At 37.5% G+C, this 21,735-nt stretch overlaps 1 protein-coding gene across 3 annotated transcripts in view; it reads right to left on the reverse strand.

The window, feature by feature from the left end:
- The window catches only part of zgc:171482 (zinc finger protein), a 79,308-nt gene that overhangs the window by 33,531 nt on the left and 24,042 nt on the right, over positions 1-21,735 (reverse strand). For all 3 annotated transcript variants that reach the window (XM_053502514.1, XM_053502513.1, XM_053502515.1), the window contains exon 3: positions 12,859-12,951. In XM_053502514.1, coding sequence (XP_053358489.1) covers positions 12,859-12,951 — 93 coding nt within the window. The remainder of the gene's footprint in view (positions 1-12,858; positions 12,952-21,735) is intronic.

Raw genomic sequence — 21,735 nt, forward strand, 5'->3', positions numbered from 1 at the left:
TAGGGCACAAGACTGGGTACACCATGGACATGGTGCCAATCTATCGCAGGTCACACTCACACACTATGGGCAATTTGAGAACGCCAATTAGCCTAACCTGCATATCTTTGGACTGTGGGAGGAAACAGGAGTACCCAGAGGAAACCCACCAAGCACGGGGCGAACATGCAAACTCCAGGAATCAAACTCGGACCCTGGAGTCACAATGCGACAGTGCTAACCACTACACCACTATGCCGCCTGGGAGCCTTTTAAAACGATTTAAATTGATCTTTTTCTCTTTTTATTCACACCCACTCACAGTATGCGTAGGGCAGGTTAAACAACTAGTTTCACATGTCTTGGAAGAAGTGTGATAGCATTTTCCTTTCTGGTTGCATTTTTGGAATTTAGTTGCACAAAAAAAAAAAAAAAATCTTTTACCAGTAACCTGCAGAAAGTCCTGCAGGTTTGTAATTAGTCACTCAATTTGTTAAGCTGTGATAAATTTTTTTGAAAAATATTCAATTACATAATCTAACCTTATTATTAGGGCTCTTACACTTTCGAATCCCACATACACTGGGTAACCTTGATTTTATGTAGTTATAATACAAATTGATGTAAACTGTAGAAGTAGTAAAATATCTCAAAATATGTAACTGACCATAGCAAAGCAACAGACACGTCAACAGACGCGTCAACTCCTTACCAAAAGTGAACAGAAAGTTCCCATCAGTCATTGTGCCTTGCTAAAGGAAAAAAATTAACTATAAAAAAATGTATATATTAGTTATGATTTTTATCAAGGGTAATAAAATCATATAAATTAACAATGAATGTAAAATTTTAATTAACCTAAAAATCTACTTATTTAATACATCCTTAGTATTATATGGGCTATTAATCTGTAGACAAAAAAATTAAAAATAATTATTTAATATTTGTTTCCAAACTAATTTTTAAGACATCTTGTAAATTAATCAAATATTTTTTTTACAAGTCATATGGATTTCAATAGTATATGTTTTGTATTGATATCTGATTTTCTGTCAATAAATATTCAATATTTAATTTCAGTAGTAAAGTACTACTGTACAGTAGCAGCAACAGTTATACAAGGTGCTTATGATTCTACGGTAACGAGCGGAGGAAGTAATGTCTGTATTAGTGACATCTCAGAGTAATCCAAATGGTGGAATTTGGTCAAGGGAAAGTCCTGACATTTTGACTGACATTGACTGCACAGGGAGCTGGACGTAGGAAGCATACATTAAAGTACACTGTGAAATAGCAAGCAGCCTGTATCAAACAGAGTGACATATTCCAAACTAATAGTTGTGTTCACAACTAACTATATCATCAGTTACTCAACAAACAGAATAAATAGGCAATCTTGGAATGTGTGTTAATGACTGGGGAATATTAGTGATTTGGATTAATTACTTTAAAAACTTTTGTTTTTTTATTATTCCTATTTTAAAAGAACTACAAGGGTGTTGTTTCTTTTTTTTTTTTGGAGCAAAAGTGACCATTTTAAGAGACAGAATGAGATCTGCCAGATTAAAATCTGAACAGATTATGATGACACTTAAGTTCATGTAAAGAGCACAATATTATCCAATATATATGTGAAAATCACAGTGCAGCAAGTGTGTGTCTCACTGCAGGCAAGTCCTAGTTATGTGTTGGATGAGAACTTTGCGAATGCAGATTAGTTAAATCCACTGCAGGGTGACTGCAAGTCTCTCTGTATGCAGCTGAGTTGGTTTTTTTCTCCTCTTGTCCTTAAATCTGTCATTGTTCAGTACCTTGTTGGTTCCATCTCAATTAATATTCCTTAATGCTCTGGTGTGCATCACAGCGGTCCTTTTACCATAACAGGATTTACTTATATGCCCATTAATCCCTGGTTTCTTATTGCATAAAATTTAACGGACTAGACATTTTTTAGGGGAAAGAAAGAAAAATCAAGGTTTGTGGATGCCTTAATGAATTGTTTAGAAAAATGGTAAAGGTAAACACAAATGATTTTTTCAGACTGTGTACAGCAACTTGTTTTAAGTGTTTCTATCCAGATATGGCAATAAGTCACTCATTTTCAATCACACACTTGAAATGGCTGTGTTTTTAACTTGCAGAGAGTAATATGGCAACACACTGCACCACAATACCTGAGGACAGTTTCCCACTACCTAATATGTATTGTTGTATTTAAATCTAATAATGAATATAACCTCAATATAATGACATTAAATAACGTTTTTGGGCAAAAAGAAATTTTAAAACGCATATTAAAATTGGCTGCTTGTTCATGAGAGTAAAGTCAGTCAGCAGCGATGATTAAATTAATTATATTTACAAAAAGTAATTTATCACTATCTAAATACATCACCATCACAGCCGTATCACCTGCTAAAAAAGCACTCTAAATACAAAGACTGTAATGCGCATATATTTGTAGCAATTTACAATGTTTATGAAAGAAAATAAGTTTTCACTTTGATCCACATCAATCTATGTCTTATTTCCTAATATAAAAGTCACATTAAACATAGGCCTCATAGTCTCTTATTCAAAAAAATCACTGTTACATCTAATATCAGTAAGGAATTACAAGGATTCTGTTGCCTACATTTTGTTTTTATCTGTGCCTTTTTATTAGGTCGTTTAAAATATTTTAAATTGTCCGCTGTCATCTCAACTACAGTATGTGTATAGATGCACCTCTATGTTTTGACTATGTGACATTTTAAGAGTCGGTATCTTGTTACAAACATGTTATTCATTAGAAATAGTATGTCATTTAAGAAATAACACTGAAAGCACTATGCCACTTTCATTCTCCATCTAAACATGATGCCCTTATTTTATTTCTCCCTCTCTCTAAGCACATGACCTGATTCTGGTGTGCTGGATAGTGGGGTAGTGTCCTGTTTACTGTTCACAGAGGAGGTGCACAGATAAGAGAAAAGCTACAAGAAAACCCTTTAACGCCTACTATCTCTCTGAAGACACAGCAAATGTCTGGCCTGCTTGGACTAGAATATCGGCCCGTCTGTGTTCCCCTCTGTTACAACTCATGCTGTGGTTAGTACTGAATCGTGTGTACACTTTTGTGTGTGGAGGTGAGATGGACACAAGGTGTCCATGTCATACAGTATATGTGAGGAGTTGTTTCTGTATAGATTTTAAAAGAACTATATAGATGTGTTTGTAAAAAGTCGATATGCACACCATGGGAGCAGGTTTTTTATTAATAATTTAGTTTGTTTCCACAGATTCATTTCAGTAATTTTGATTCTTGATTCTGGTGGCTTACAGTCAGCTCAGGTCAAGGAATTAATCGTTGTTACAGTAGCAGTGGGGTTGTTTAAGTGTGACTGCTTGGCTCCTGAGTTGCATACTAGAAATGAGTATAACCCTGGAGATCATCTGGAGATCCCAAGGTCGCTTTCTGGGTGATGCTACAGCCATCCATAGCCAGACGTCTAAACAGGGAAAGTTGACCAGCTCCACAGCAAATGAAGCAGGCATGTCTCTGAATTATCATTATAGCCATGCCTCATGCATTAAAGCCATGCTACAGTACAGTATGTCCTGCAGTACAGCATAACCTTAAGTGTGACATTGCTTTCATCCAGCAGTTCCTCAAGTTCCATTTATTATAAACAGATTATGATTTCTTTGTTTATTTAACCATATATTTTAATCCGAAAAGACGCCTAAGCCTTATGCAACCGTAAGAACTAACTGACCGTGACTGCTGGAGCTGGCGACCAACAGAATACTGTAGGTTCAGACCAACAGACCGACTGCTAGTGTAATTAACAGGGGTAAGAGCAGTATTAAATTCTTACCAGTATTATGTCATCCAAAGGTGAAGAGAATAAAACATGAAGGTGGTCGACAGTCCTGTAAAATCTCCCAAGTTTCTCTTTATATTTTTACTTAACACTTAATTACACAAATTATTAAAGTAATCAAGCATTATTAAACCTGAAAAGAGGTGGCACGGTAATATAGTGGTTAGCACTGTCGCCTTGCACTTCCAGGGTTTGATTCCCGGCCAGGCTCGATTCCTATCTCTGTATGCAAGGAGTTTGCATTTTCTTCTTGTGCTTGGTGGGATTCCTCTGGGTGTTCCGATTTCCTCTCACAGTCCAAAGACCTGCAGATTAAGCTAATTGGCCCCAAATTGCCCGTTGTATTTGAGTGTATGTGTGTATGCCCTGCGATGGATCGGCACCTTGTCCAGGGTGTATCCTGCCTTGTGCCCTAAGCCTCTTGGGATACGCTCCAGGTCCCCGCGACCCTGAATACAGGATAAACCGATATAGAAGATTAGTGAGTGAGTTAACCTGAAATTCAGATTTATACATATAGTTAAACGTACCAGGAGTGTGCATTATCACCACTTATGGAATGCTTCTTGTCCAATCAGATTGCTCTGTGAAATAACTGTTATAATAAGGCCATAAGTTTTCTGTCTGACAGCACTTTGTGCTTTCTTTAAATAATGACTCTTGCTGATGCTGCTCTGCATGCTCAGCCATACTCTTTCTCCCGATTAAAAATATTATCGAAATCCATATTGTCAAAACCTATATTTGTTGAGATTGAACAGCAAAAAAGCACTTAAAATGTTTTTTTTTTCTTGTATTTTGCATGACGATGAGTTCCTGCTTGGTTAAATGCAAAATATTTTTACAAGCTGGAAACGTCTGAATAAGAGACAACTCAGTATTGATAATGCCAATAATGGTGAGATAATGCTTAGAGTAGGAGGTTTTTGGTCCCACTCTCTTTATCGACAAATGTTTCTCACTTTTGCTCATACCTACCCCCATCTCGTACACATCTGGCTGTTTTCATTTACACATGACCCATTTCGTGAACAATAAAAAACAAACAAAAAAAAAGGTTTAAAGGCTGTGACAGTGGCTGGCCATGCCCTGCTTTTAACAAAGAGCTCTTAATTAGGCAGCTGTTTATCCTTCTCCCATTTTCTAGATTCTGCTGTTCCAGTGTTTGGAGTGTGAAAACACAGCTAAAAATAAACGCTGCAAAAAGCTGCAGACTACAGTGCAAACTAATTCGTTGTAGTTAAAAATGTGCACCAAAAGCAGATTGAGATAAAACAACAGAACAGAAGAAATAAAAATTCTCTCCCTCCTCCCAGCATGCACACATGAGCACTTTAAGTTAAGACATAGAGTACTCAACCATGTTAAAACAACTCTAGGATCTCTAAGAATCATTCTGTCCTACTTTTGTTCTTTCAGTTTGTTCACGAGACTGAGTACTTCAGTATGACTTGTTTGAGGACATTCTCCAGTGCACACTGGTGCCTATTTAACTGGAGCACTTCAACTGAAGGCATGAAGTCAGTAAACATTAACAGCTCTGTGGAGATAAAAGGAAAAACCAGTCCATAAAACAGATATTTATAGTGCAGTGCTGACTTTAACTGGTCATTGTGGCATGGGTTCAATAAAACAGAGGCTGTTCTAAAGGTTTCAAATCAGTGCTAAAATCACAAATTTTAAACTTGCATCTGATTTCATACAGTAAACCCAGGCAATCATAATCAGAACACTTTTAGGAAGCCTTACGCGGTATGATAAGCAAGGGATTAAACATGACGAGGTGTGAATATAGTCCACAAATGGATGTTTGCCTACTAAACCTTCACAGAGATCTGAAATCTGGGAAATCTGAGAAAAAAAGGAAAATTGATCCAGAGCATTATACAGCCATAGTGTATAGCCAATAAAACAATTAGGACTAGAAAAAAAGAAAGAAAACAACAACAAGGCATACTACAGGCAGACATAGAGCCAGTGCCTCTTTACCATTCTGACAGCTCTGCGTTCGGCAGAAAAGAGAAACACACAGCGCGTATTCAGCACCATGGACATCTCCCTTAAACATGAGAAGAGGGCGTGACAACTTACCAAGGCCAGCAGCTAGTTTCCATCACCCAACCCGCTGTCATCTGCTGCCTATAAAAGGGTCACAGAACCTCTGTCTGGTGAGTATGATGGTCAGGGCATGTAACCTATATGTATCTGCTGTCCCTGCAGACTCAGTTACCTCTGGTCAATTACCAGAGAAGAGCAGACTGCTGAGAAAGAGCTACCAGTTGTGCCTGTCAGCCAGCTCGGCTCACCCTCCTGCCGCAGCGGCCACAGAAGTGTCCCATCTGCTTCGGACATCCACTCCGCAGCTGGAATATAACTTAAATATTAGTCTTTGATTAGAGTGGCTCCTGTTTCTGTCTTCTGTTGATGTGATTACACACTGTTACTTTAAATCTCCTTTTTGTTCCATCAACTGCAACAGTAAAAGATTGATATAATAATGAATTGAATATAGTTTCCAGTCTTTAATTTAAAGCACATGTAGATAATATTCTAAATATTACACTATATGCACACTAAATGATGCAGAAAAACTAGTTCATGCTTTTATCTCCTCTAGGTTGGACTATTGTAACGCCTTACGGTCTGGTTGTTCAACTAGGTGCATAAACAAGCTTCAGTTAGTCCAGAATGCAGCAGTCAGAGTCTTCACTAGAACCAGAAGATACGAGCACATCACCTCTATCTTATCCACACTGCACTACTGCTTGTGAAATTTTGCATAGATTTTAAAATACTATTTTAACGTATCGAGCATTAAATGTTCCCGCGCCACAGTATCTAAGTGAACTGCTAGTGTCTTGCGATCTGGCACGCCTACTTGATCAAATTCTGAAATCTTAATCAAATTCTTCCAATTAATGTTCGGGACTCAGACACAGTCTCAGTATTTAAGTCTAGGCTAAAAACCTATTTAGCCAAGCATTTTTGTAAATAGATTTGCCTTACGGTCGGTAAGATCTAGGGGACTCATGGACATAGAGCATTATGGTGGACTGGCATGTTTATATATGTATGCTGTCTTCCCCACTCTCATTGATCACTCAGGTTTGTTGACGGTGAAGTGATTGGTCGCTTTACATCTCAGGAAGCCCTCATGTCTGTGTCTCCTTCTGGCTCAAAATCTATTGCCTTAAAGATTCATTTAATTAATTTTAAAAGCTTGCGGTATGTTTTTGCGCAATTATTTGTTTGGCGTGACAGCGCGCTTCCGGATGCAAGCCGCCACTAAACATCGATGAAGAAGCGAAAAAATATCAGCGAGCCAAGAGATGAAGAAACCAGCAAGAGAAAACGACAGAAATTGTCAGTAAAGGCTTACAGTATGGTATGCCTGAGCTGTAAATTTTGAATTACATGGGTTAATCCGTGGCAGGGGGGCATTTTAGCACATATTTTTTTTTTATATTTAAAATCCCTTTTTCCTTTTTTTTAATTTTGAATGTATTGCACTGTAATGCATTTAATTCATCTCAGTCAATTTTAAGCTTTTTCTTGTATTGTAAATAATGCAATGCTTATTTTTGATACAATGCTGCATTTAAAAAATAAAAGTAGATTTTTCTAAAAAGAAAACCAATTAATCTTTGTTTCTCTTATATATTTTACATTGCTATTTAATTGATAAAAATTACATTTTATTCGATTACTCGATTAAGCGATTAGATTTTTGGTAGAATACTCAATTACTAAAATATTCGATAGCTACAGCCCTAATACATTGTGTAAGTGTAACCATACCTTACTGTTATCTCTCCTTTTCTTCTGCTCTTTTCTCCTACTCCCCCTCTCTCTCTTTAACTCTCCTTATCTCTCTGTCAAACTATACTGTACATGGCATTCCTGGGCTGCCAGTGATCCAGACCCCCTCTGCCCTCTGGACCTGTCTGACTCGTCCTAGTGTACTGTTTTTGGTTTGAGATCTTATCACAGGGATGCCCTGTGTGGTCTGCCTGGGATGCGTGTGGTGACTGGGGACGGTTTCACTTTTCTCGGAGGACTGCAGTCGCTCACTAATTCAGGACTGTAGTTTCCTACAGTCTACCTGAACCCTTCAATAACAAACTGGACTTCATACACCCTGTTATACTGAACTTCAGCCTTCTCACACAGTATGAATGCAGATCAATCTCTGCTATCCGTTCTTACCCAAATGAGGATGAGTCATTTCATCAGGAACAATTTTAATATTTTGATTTATACACATTTGCATTTTATACAAACTCCCATAATTCTTTTGATTGTGTAAAGCTGCTTTGCGACAATGACGTTTGTTAAAAACGCCATACAAATAAAATTGAATTAAATTGATTTAAGCAGCACACATTTTTCTGCTAAGTCGATGTAAACAAAAATAAAGACTTTGTGTTTTTGCACTGACTACATTGCCTCCTGGCATCCTTGGTCCACTCTTTGCCCACAGTCAGCCAAAACTCTCTTTTTCTCTTGCGCTCTCAATTAGACAGAAAAAGCGGACAAATAACTGGAGCTTATGTTACCACTAAAGCACAGTCTACTCGGCCTGGAAGGCTCACTTTTATTTTCAAGAAAATTTATCAACATTTTGTGATCATAACTGACATCTTATTATCACATCAATACTACAAATCAAATTGCACACAGCCGTTAAGAATAGGTGGGGACAAATGCTTACTTCCTTATGAACATAAAGCTTGACACGATAACTGCTGCTTTTATAAAAGCAGCAGTATGCTGTTGAAGTATAACAGCAATTGCCCTTTTAGGCTTCTGTAAACAAATGGATTATTTATGGTCACACTGACAGACAAAATAAGAAACAAGGCAATCCTATCCACACAGAATATTAAGTCAGAATGCTCTCCTGGACTCCTGACTTTGAAGGGCTATATCATTGTCATGAATTCAAAACCTCACAGTGTCATTCAGCAATAAAGGTTTATATTAAAATGATTTCTATGTTCATCATTTAACTGTCAGCTGCTTGAAATGCGGAGTTGTGTTCTCTCCGCTGTAGAGTTAATAGTTAGTTGTAGTGGTGGCGATGGTCTCTATGTCTCCTCTGGAATAGAAAGTTGGTTAATAGGAGATCTTCCAAGCCTGACTGAGTACTGCATAGTCCCCAGTAGAATTATCCATAACAAGTGCCCTAATGAGCACTTTATAAGCACACAGGCTCATGCTCAAACTGACTGCACCTGAGGACATTCCTCCACAGACCACCTATTAGCTGAATTTTTCATAAGCCAGTAAATGAACCCTTTCAACATCAGCCTTGAGGACATTAATTAGACCCAGGGACTTCCTGTGTAGTCAAAGTATAGACAGTAACACATGGCACAATGTGTTGCTTTGTCTCCGCAGTCTAGGATATTCGATTTGTGAGAAATAAAACACAACAACATGATGTGACACAAACCAGAGATTTGTCTTGACGATGTTCCTGTGGTGGAAAAGACATCATAATGTTAAATAAATTTCTGTGTGGACAGCATCACCATATAAATGACCATATTTATGATTATACACTTTTCTTTGCTTAAAAGCAACACTTTTTAACTGTTTATACTTGGATCACACACACACTCAACAAGATTAAATAATTAAATAGTGATAATAAACATGAATGAATAATAGTTATAATGTCAAAGAGCATCAGGCTTTATTAAAGTTTATATCATTTAGTGGGGTTCTATTATACAGTATATATCTATTCTATTAATAATGTGTACTAATTATGCACTTGCACTGTCTAAACCCCAGAGGCACCAATCTGTGCAATCCATAGAATTAAAATATCTAGAAAGCACACTGGTCACACAATTATTTCCTTTCATGGAGAGTCTATGCCATTACAAGGAATCTCCTGCACTTTTAAAGTCACTAACAACCTGATAGATCACAATAACAGAAACACATAGGTTTTAAGGTTATACAACCATGATAACTAAACATGACACTGTTGAAGCAACACTAACTCTGTTACAATCTACTGTATAATGCCCGTGGTTATGGAAGACGAAGATGGACTGCAGAGTTTGGAGTTATAGTTCTGGTTAAAATGAGACCTCAAATGCTGCAAAATTATGTGTAAAGGTCATGTGTAAATCAATCATTTTTACCTGTGTGAGACCTTATCAAAAGAACTTATTTATTTATTATTAACATATGGTGAACATGTAGTGTATTTTGTTTATGTTAAACCTTATTAAACTTTACCCTTACTTTTATACAAACAGGAATGCACATAATTTTTTTTTTTTACTGTTCACAATTCCATTCTCATTGTGTCCGAATACAGTAGCACGGTGGATAGAATCGATTCAATTAACCAAAGTGTTTCATTACATCCCTCATACGGTACTATACATGGTGAGCCAAACATGAAAGAAAATACAGTAAACTGGTGACAGGTTCATGGGCACGCAAGGCTCATTTATCCCTGTGGAGTGCAAAGGCAGCCGGTCAGTCCGTTCCCACTAAAAAAATAGTGTAGCACAAATTTCTGAATGCTGGCTATACAAAGTCAATGCTGTCTATAATATGAAGGTGCCAGAACACTTGATGCACCACAGCTTGTTGTGTATGTGCCTAAGCAGGCAAAGGGTTCAGGTTTGTTGATCTGGCCTCCAAATTCCCCAGATCTCAGTCTGATCAAGCATGCATGTAATGTGCTAGACAAGTCTGATCAATGGTGCAACATACAGAACTTAAAAGTTCCTAGTGGCAGAAGTCTCAACATACCTTTAGAGGTCTCGTGGAGCCATGCAATGAGACAATGGAAAAGTATGCAATATTCGGATTCATTTAAGGTTTTAATGTTATGGCTATATATTTATATTTATAATATTGCATACTTTCCCATTGTCTCGTTGCATGGCTCCACAAGACCTCTATAGCTATGTTGAGACTTCTGCCACTAGGAACTTTTAAGGTCCTAGTGGCTTATATATATAAATATTTTACATATAGCCCATCATTCCAGAAGATCATTACTGCACATTGTAACATTTGCAAAGTGCCACAGTAATTGAGGACTATATTCAGCTGGTATATTACTATTCTGTGTGGAGTACAGTGGTCACTGTGTTTTCACACATTCCCAGAAGTTATTTTTTAAAAATCCAGCACGCATTAACTCTCAGGATTTTGCTGTAGCCTCAGGAAGGTCATTGAAGCAGGCCTGGGCCTTTCATGTAAAATTACTTTTCCTAGAAAGACTTGGTATTTTTCTGTTCTGGGGCTTTTAAATTTTCCAATTTCTCTCACCACACTGCAAACAGCAGGTATTAATCTCTATTTAATTCAGAGAACACTTTGATCCTGGCTGCTGCATTGGCCATCTCGCGCTCTCTCTCTTTCTCCTTGTGAGGGGAACTGAGGAGGATATTAGCATTTGCTTTGAGAGGCAAAAATGAGGCACAAATTAGCTCGACTTTAGAATATGTCACCCCCCCACTGTCCTATTTATTGGGAGATAGCAAGAGAATGAGCGTGCTATTGCCAAAACAAAACTCCCTGTTTGCTGTGACAGCTTTCGACAGGTATGGTTTAGAAAACAGCTATCTACAGGTTTGTCCCTGCAATTTACCTGCAGGTTGACACGCAATCCACTGTTAAAAGTTGTGGCTCGACTGCATACACAAGCTGACAGTTTGTAAAACTGTCATTAAACTATTTACTTAACAAGCGAGTACAGAATTGTAGCTCCATTAGTAATGTTTACATGGTAGACACTGTCACAGGGAGAGTTAATTTTCTGTTTTTACTTTAAACTTCAGTATACCTCACTGGGGTTCAGAGGATGGAGCGGTATGGTTAACTGATCAGCACTACAGCTTAAAAGAGAAACCGCTTGACCTTATGCACCTTGGATATGTTTAAATTTAAAGATGTAAGATGTGATGTGTTTAGCGCATCTGTGTTTTTGTAGAAGAGATGTGGGACAAAGCTGCATAGTGCAGATGTATGAGATGACAAAAGCAGTTGAAGGCTGTTTGAACAGAGTGTAGAGATAATGAGGTGAAAGAGGTGGATGCACAAAGACATTAAATCTCTGCTGGATCTGTTACTTTAGGGAAGCAAGAGCTAAGGCCCAATAAATAAAGGGTTAAATATTCTCCACGTTTTACATCACTTAAGGTCAAACATATTAACAATCAATAATCAAATACTAAATTACTGATAACAAGAAGCACATTTCCCTCTCTGTTTAGGAAAGTTCTAGCAGGACAATCCAGTAATTTTTATACACTTGTTTGTTTATTGTCTAGTGTTTTAGAACAATCGCGATCAATTCACGAAAGAATCTCTGAGACCTGACTTTTCAAATAAGTTGAAAAAAAGCCTTGGAATGCACAAGACAAACACATCTGTCACATGGACACTCCCCTAACAGCCCACAGCACCCAAAGACACTGCTAATGTCCTGGTAACAGACACCACAACACCCCCCCCCCCACCCTGACGCCCTATGGGGCCATGCCACAAATGCCACAAGGGAAACGTAGAACCTACTGTAGGTGGTTTTAATGTTAATGGTTTTAATGATCTGGCCGATTTAGAATGGGTTTTCCTTACTTCTCAAAATCTACAGTACTGCATATGTAGGTTGCATACTGTATGTAAAATATGTATATATTAAGCAAATCTATATTGAAACTATCTTACAGGTTTAAATACTGGACTCAAAAGGAAAAACTGGTAAATCTTTGTATGAACTTCCTCAAATGGAATGATCCTGTCCATGTGTATCTCAAATACTTCCTATGCACTGAAATGCTGATCATGTACTTTTACAACACACTAACAACAGTAGACATTCGAAGATAACTTGGAGAGAATAAGATCTAGGTCAATAAAGGCAATAAATAGCTCCTTTGGCTTTCTATAGAGACGGTTAACGAACACTCACGGCTGCAGGTTGTGAGAGTAGAACACAATCTCATTCTCTCACATCCTGTGTGCTGGAACATACCGGGTTGTCTGGTCTCAGCCTTTTGGAAGGAGGACCACCATCTTCTGGGTGGAGCATGTAGAACAGACGCACTTTGTTCGCATGTTTCTTGCTCTGTTTGATGATAGAAAGAAAAATTAAAGCACAATGTTAGAATTAGTTGGTACGGTAGTAAATTGAGGTAGGATGTACAGGATCAAAAATTTTTCTTTTAGTGCATGTGTAAGTCAAATTTTAAGCATAACACTTTTTCAAGACTTATAATAACATGTGGTATCTGATGTATAGTAACAAACTTACAATATGAAACAGTATTGATGCAAGTTCTAAGGGATGGTTAATGTAACATAAATTACTTAATACATTTCTGCAGAAATAAATTCAGTTTAATGCATTCTAAAATAGTACTTCATTTTAGGCTCTTAACTTTACTGCCATAGCAACAGCTAGTAACATTATCAGGGTCTCTGGTCAGGAAGAATAAAAGACCTTGCCTAATGACTTGTAAGTGCTCCACTAAACAATCAGTCACTCGTCATTATCCAGTATTTCTCCAGTGTGGGGCTGTAATGTAGGGAAATCCACCACACAACTTGTACAGAAATACATGAGTTACTAATTTTCCCAGGTAAATTAAAATGCACATTTAAAAACAAAAAACACACAAAAGTGCCTTTCATAATGTTTGAACATTATACACAAAAAGATAGCTTCTGTAAGCATGTTTTCTTGATACAATTCAACATCATGCACTTTGACTTCTCCCTTCTGACTGAGTGTTAGAACACTATGTCAAAATCCACAAATGTGCACGCACCCATGCCAAACAGAACAACTAATTTTTTTCCTCACAAATATATACATTTTTTGTTGACTTGTTCACACTGACAAACTAGTACTTGCTACTTAGGCCAGTATCTCTGCTTTAACACACAACAAATGGCATTTCTCACACTCTCAGAGCTGAGAAGCGGCAAAGCTCTAAAGACAATGAGCATTTTGTCCTCCCGGCCAGATGGCTAGTCTGAGGGCGTTAACACTTGCACTAAGGTTACTCTCCGCCACCCAAACACTTTTATTATTTCATAGGGATTCGAACATCTGAGCATGCCAAAAGATTTGGCTGGCACCTATAGTTTAAAATATGCATGTGTGTGCTTCACTTTTAGAATAATTACATTACAAGTTTCTCAAGTTTTAAATTATTAGGGGGGGCTGACTTCGATACCTCTCACTGGAGTACACTACTTAGAGGCAATATCCTGATTCTTCATTTTCACCATTTTTTTACTGAGTATACTATCTTTGTATATATAGTGTATGTAATATCAATGCACTTAGGAGAGAGTTATCCTTCAGGCTAGTAGTTTTCACAGTGCTTAGAAATAATGACACATTAATTCTGTGTGTATGTGTCTGTGTGTAAGAGAGTATTGGGGATTAAACCATAGTCCCGTTTTTTGACAGAGTCATTAATTCATATCTATGTTCATTTTAATTTAAGAGCCTGAGAGTATTCCTCTGTCCACAAGATGAGCTGTATTTTTTATGTCTGTCTCTCGTGGCCTTTTCTGCAGGGAGGAGCAATTTCAAGACTTCATTGTGAGCAGATGCATTTTCTGACCGCTGCTAATATAATTGAAAAATGTGGCTATCAAAGAATTGCCGTATCACGCACAGCTGAAACTTGCCTCTTTAAGGAACATCGTAATCTTGTGTAAACGCACTGGGGAGATTTGAAGCCCTACAGCCAGCACCAGTGTAGGAAGGAAAGGTGATGTATCCTGTTAGCTAAGTGCATTAATGCTGAAGACAGCTATTCAGGTCCACTTTAATATGAAATATTCTTAGGGTTTTATAATATTTCATTTTGTAATAAACTATGTGCTTGCTATTTAAACGTTTATGTCTTTGGATCTGTTCGAAAGAGAATAAGCGGTGGCATATACTTGTTAGCTCTGACCAAGCAATCTGATTGAACAAGAAGCATTCCAGTAATGGTTTAACCGTATTTATCACGGGAGTTCTAACATAATTTACATCTTATCCAGAGCTACTTACATTTTTTAAATCTCATTACACATCTGAGCAGTTGAGGGTTAAGGGCCTTGCTCAAGGGCCCAACAGTGGCAACTCGGTGTTTGTGGGGTTTGAACCTGGGATCTTCCGAACCATAGTCCAATGCCATAACCACTGAGCTGTCGCTCTACAGAATAAATGAAAGTAGGCCAGTCTGGTCCCCCATACTGGAAATAGGGGAGAGTAGCTGTCTGCCAAACCTACAGTACATTTTAAACCAGCCTCGGAAGCACTTTCAGCAGAAAAACACATTAAATGTCTTCTCAAACAGCACTTTGTCTAATAATTGCTTCTAAGTTGTCCCAAATTTCTAGTAAACCATACTTGTTCTGTCCATGGTTAACGAGATCTACAAAGCTACTAACTATTGATTAGGGATAAAGCCTTGTGTTAGGAGGTAGTTAGCTTTGTGAAGCTACAGTATATGATATCTTTGACATTTGCTCTGCTCCTTCATGCCTAGGACTGCATCACACCTGTGTTAATATTTTAACAAAACAGCACTTCCTCTGACGTGACAGTCAGAATTCAGAAATAATACACTCCATCACTACATGATGGGGTGATTCCTACATAATAATTCCATTATATGCATGTCTGTTTTGGTTTTGGACTGCAATAATAAACAGATGAAGGTCAACATTATTTGACAGTTGTGTTATTCTTGTTTAACATATCAGTGCAACTAGACCCAAAACTAAAATATGAACAAATCACTCAGGAATCCCGAAGCATAATTCTGGGCTCTCTTAAACTGGTTTTGTAAATATTGCATCTTCTAAAATCTTCTAGATTATCACAAACAAACTCTGGCACTATACAGCATCTGATCACTTAAAATCCTTTAATCTAATGAGATGTTCACTTCAACATTTTGAAGAAGTTCAAACTTTGGCAAAGTTTGTATTTTAACCAAAACCAGAGTGCGTCCTGCTGTAACAGAGCCGCGGGCTGAAACGTATCTCGTGTACTGTTTATTAGCCTACTCTGCAGAATCCAGCATGAATATTGCATTTTGTAGTGTTTCTTGCAAGTGATGATACGAGTGCCCTGCAGACAATGAAATACAGAAGAAGAATTTAAGAAAATACTGCATTTTCTATTTGCTTCAGCCACATAGGACTTTGTACAATTACAGGTGAAAAAGGTTACTTTCCTTAATATGGAGGATTATTGGTTATACTGCTGACTTTGTGGAAATGGAAATGTATTATTAGTGAAGCAATGAAATAAGAGAAATCTCCTGCGTTCTGCTTTGTGCACAGATCTATTTAGCTACAGATTGCATATTGGTTGGGTGCAAACAGAAATAAACACAACAGCCGAGAGGATTGGTCAGTCTTTTTTGAGTAAGGGTGGAAGTGGGTATTAAAAAACAAACCTTTAGTTAAAGATTTAGTTTTAGTGTTAGTTATGTGGTTGCCAGGCTGAAACAGTTGCAAATGCCACATGCTCTGCCATCAAACACGTTCTGTTACTGCTTAAGTAATTTATGAACATTGCAAAGGGCTTTGAGCTGTTTAACCTGATACTTTATCAAATGTTCTCTGATTACCCATCACGCTGAGCCATGTTCCCACGAACCAAGACACGATAAAATTAATGTATTAACAACAGCACTGACATGTTAATGACGTAACACCTCTTATAGCCATCACTGATGTACTACGGGCTCTGCAAAAATTGGATGGCGTTCTGACTGAGTGGTCATTGGGATGTCTTTGCTTTGTTGCTACGTCAACTCTCGCAACAACCACATTAGACTTGTGCTACTGTATGATCATGGTACTCTGCACTGAGTTCATACTACATTCTAGTGCTTGCCATAATTATGGCTTGCATTAGGGCATCTAGCATGTTCCAAATAATTTGTATAAAAACTGGATATTATTTCTTACCATCAATTTGTGATGAAAAGGATTGTGCGTCATGGAATTTATACCAACCCGCCAGACATAATGACAATGTATCAAGAGCACCAGGAGAAAACGTAATGTGATCTGATCAGATGTAGTAATAACTTGGTTTTATAATGATGGGACATTAGTGACAATATGAAAGATGCATTGAGAACCCGACAGGGGCGTGGCTAGGAAGCAGTATACATTTGATGAATGCACATTTTTCCATTTTGACCCTGTTCCTAGTGCATTGGAAGTTCATGGTCTTCATTAGAGTGTGACAGGCCCTTTGAATACATAGTATCCGACACATTTTTCTGTCTGAAGAAACAAATCAGTTACATCAGCAGGAGAAGCAGTACACTCTACAGGTCACAGCAACTCAGGACTGAGGTTAGGTAGCCCCGCTCGGAAAAGAACTTTGTATTGTTTAAAATACGTCAAAAGTTCGAGCAACTTCAGCCAATTGCATCAGCCAGAAATACAGACTTATGTCTCGGGTATTTGTCTGGACTGGAACAGCTTTATCTAAAAATGGGGGTGTGTTAAGTAAGCATGCACTTTTAGCAGGAAAGGCATGCTTTTCTGCAGACTGCTTTGCATTCTTATTTAAGGCAAAACCATGTTAGCTGGGAATGTTAGGTGTGAATGATTCATTCATAGATAAACTGCTTGGAAAAAAGCTGTTATTATCTAGCCAGGTAACTGAATTCTTTTTTAAAGTTCTCTCTTGTGGGTGTTGGAAGAAATCGGCAAAAATATACAGCTATTTTTGGGTGCATGTGTGTAAGAATATATATACAGTACGTTTTTTTTTTTTTTTTTTTTTTCAAACACAGTGTTTCAGGATTGTATAACCCAATAAGAAGCATGTGTGGTAAACAAATATGCAGAATGAGGTGGAAGTGCAGAGTTTTTCTTCATAAACCATAAGACAAATGCAGGATGTAGGTCAGACCCGTAAGACCTATAGTGCACGAAATTGTAAAAAAAAAAAAAGTACAGATGTGTATTGATGCATGCAGTTTGCATGTATTTTTGCCCACCCCCAGCATTGTCTGTGAGCAGGCAATGGCATTGATACTGTAGCTGAGTGAGAGAGGAGGTTGTGTGCAGGCTGGCTTGGAATGATATAAGAAGAAAAAAGAGAGAGAAAGAGAGAGCAGCCTTTCTGGATTACACTGGCCCAGTATGAGAGGATAAAAGAGACCATTGATGCGAGCTGTGTGCCAAGAGATTTTATATATTCTACTATTTCTGCTTCTGTACTTTTTACTTAATCTTTGTTTCACTGATAAAGGGCCTCTTATATTAAGCTGGATACAAGCAGATTTATTCACGAAGTTTGTATTTAAAATTTTTAGTTGGAACATTTACACAGGAAACTTTTTAGTTCTGAAAAATTCTATACCAAATCCTACTTATGCTCCTAAGATCAACTAATGTAAACCTCAACTTGATCAAATTAAAATCACAAGGTTTTCATGGATTATTAAACTTTTATTTTAGGATTCCACTGTTACCTTTAAATGGCTTATTCTTATTGCATTTACAGTGTTTAGCAAATACGCCACAGTTGCATAAAGAAGATCTTTGTAGTCTCTTTTAGCGATAAAGTACTTTTGAGGATTTTTTTTTTGAAAATGAGTGGCCTTAATTTAAAAATAGAAAACATGAAGAAAATTAAGATAAATATAAATGGACAAAAAAGTCAGTAAAACAAAGAATGTTGAACAAACAACAGGAGGCATATTTAAAGGTTATCAGCTGACTTCATTTTATTATCAAGCCTAGACCTGACCAACTGAAGCAACCCCAAATAGATCATAACACTGCCTACAGTGACTTGTACAGTGACCACAATGCATGATAAGTGCATGTGATTCCCTTCTTGCCCTGATGCACCCATCATTCTGGATTCTGGATCATTTAATCTAAACTCATCAGGCCGCATGAGCTTTATCCTTAAGTCCAATTTTTAAGCCCCATAGTAAATGTTAACCTTTTACCTGATTTATCTTACTACAGTACCAAGTAGTTTTCTTACGGGGACACAACTGTTTAGTCCCAATCCCAATGAGTTGTCATCTCAATGTGTGGTGGGAAATTCTCTTACTTTCACTCTTACCATATCTGTGATTTCTACTGATGATTTTTATAGGAAATATCAACAAATCTTTAAGTGATTTCAGATAATAGCAATTTATAATTTGATGTCATTAATCTAACTATTATTTTCTAAGCTTCATGTAATCCAATAATTTGAACCTTCTGAAACAATAACTCTAGGTAGGATTAAAAAAAAAAAAAAAACCTTAGCAAGTTCCATCTTTAGAAAACACTTTAACAAGTAACAAATAAGCTCCTGGTTAAGTTCTGATTGGATACTACCTTTTGCAAAACTGGTAATGATCAGGTAAATTTGTTAACCTTAAAGCATGGTCTATTTGTGGCTTTTTTTAACTGCTTTATTTATTCCACGTAGTGTGTTTGTTTAGGAACACACTGTTGGAAAGCAGAATCTCATCCGAGTCCTAAATTCTGAGATAGTCCTCCTCTAACTTAATTTTTCCATCACTTTGTGCAATGCATCAGTTCCACTAACAGCAAAACAGCCCCCAAAAGCATACTGCTACCACCATCATGCTTGACAGTTGGTAGAGTGATCTTGGGATTAAGTACCGCTTTGTCCATGTGGTCTCAAGCCTGAAGGTGACAATTTTGACAATTTAAGCTTCTTGCTTGAATGGTAGCCCTTCAGTCCATGGTCAAGCAGGAGGCCTGGCCTTGCCACGATTGGAGTGCCATTCTTATCCCGCTGCTCTCTTTTGGGGCCTTTTCCCATTATCAGATAATGCGGATAATTAAGACTTGCTCAAAGCTGAGATCCTCAGCTTTGAGCAAGTTTTACAAGTGAAAGAAAAGAACCAGCTTCATGAGACAAGACAATGCTGTCTGAGCCGGAAGTGGTGCGAGCGCCAGCAAAGGTTTTCTCACCAGCCATAAGTGCAAAGAAGAACCTGCCCCTGCTCCAACATGCTGGGTAAAAACCACGTGGCGCCGCTCCCTGCGCTGCTTGATACCAGATCCGCTGTTACTCTCGCCGCCCCTCAGTGGCGACACCCGATGTGAGCAGCCACAACTTGTTCCAGATGACCCGTTATGTCCTGTTTGCAGTGCATGAAACGCAGAATGCCTCCACTGGTTTTACCCTTTTCAAGCTTCTCTTTGGCTACCAGCCATGCAAAGCAATATAAGCGTATATAATATAAGTGTTGCCTATTGTCCAACAGCGCATGCAAAGCGAGAAGAAGATCTGATGCCCACACAGAACCAAAAACTGAAAGAACAGGTTGACCAATTTATGGACATTTTCTCCATTAAACCAGGGCTCACTCACCTTGTCCCCCACATCATTAAGACATAAAGTACAGTATTAAGTCAGCAGTAGAGGAGGAATTTCACGGAACTTTTACGTTAATCACTAATCATGCATCTCTACAATAGTTGGCAAGAGCTACACCAACATAAACACCAAACTCTATATAACTTGCTGCTCTCTCTCTATGCTGGACTTCTACTTTTCTGTCCTTCACAGGTATTTGGGCACAACACGAGTACCTGTCTATTCTGCTAGCGTGAGGGGAACTATCCGCTACTAGTTAATTGATCGCAGATTGCAGATTTTTAAAAGGGTGCACAAATATACTTAGAAATAAATATACTTTACTTGTGGGAAACACATCGGAATGTCAATGCTAAAATGATGTACTGTATCATGCAGCCTCAACCCAAACCATTCTCCTTTCAGCTGAGTGTGATTGTGTGTGACATCTCATTTTATTATTATGAAAATAATTTAAAGCGCATATACTCACATTTATCATGAAAGATCTATTGTAAAAATAAATAAAATTGTTTGCGAACATGTTTGCCTTAGCATTGTAAAAAATATTATTTTAGGCGAACAATATTGTTTTATTATACACAATTCTATGTTGTACTTCGTCTTTTTGCATGCACATTTTTAAATTTGAACGGAAAATAACAGTGAGCCGATAGGCATGTAAATTTTTTATATAATTTAAACAATTAAACAACATTACTGTACATGCAGTTTGTAATTTATCAGATACAGATAATATACTGTAACCTACGTATAAGCATTTTGAACAATCCGAATAAAAAGCATTGAAAAAGCAAGTTGGTCTGGCTATTAGATAAAGTATAACCCATTTATTTAAAGTCCTAAATGTTGCTTTCTGGCACTCAATTGTGGACTTCTAGGGGGAAAAAAATGCACGGTCTTATGTAAGAACGTTCACGTTCCACCTCTGTAGACCTTCTTCCATACAGTACCTTGGCAAAGTGGACACACCTCCCAATAACTTGTACATATGTACAAATGTCTGAACTGATCTGTTTTACTTTCAAACACGCCTTTTTTTATGTTGGCATGGAGAAGTCACCAGCCGTAGTCAATCATGTTAACTAACACAAAGTTAAGAGGCTTTGGGCTTGGCAAATTAAAGGACATTTTGAGACTCTTAGCACTACTAAATTAATAATCTAAGTATTTTGACCTGGTATGTATTAGTTTGACCCCTGTGTGTACTGTATATCAGAAAAAAGACTTAAACATTGTGCCACAAATTTTAAGTTTTTTTTTTTTTTTTTGATCGAAGATGTGTTTTACAACCATTCTTTCAAAGAAATAGACCAGTGTAAAGTAATAATGGACACTGACATTCATTTGTCTTGTGTAGTGTACAGTGTACGTAAATTTATCTATCTATCTAGCTTACGCCCATTTTTTCAATAGTTGGCAGTACTTAATTTTGTTTGGTCTGCATACATAATAAAGCTTTCAAATCACAGCTAAACAAATAGGAAGCTATTAAATAATTGCCCTCTCCCC

This window comes from Clarias gariepinus, chromosome 8, assembly GCF_024256425.1.
Source record: "Clarias gariepinus isolate MV-2021 ecotype Netherlands chromosome 8, CGAR_prim_01v2, whole genome shotgun sequence".
Lineage (NCBI taxonomy): Eukaryota > Metazoa > Chordata > Actinopteri > Siluriformes > Clariidae > Clarias > Clarias gariepinus.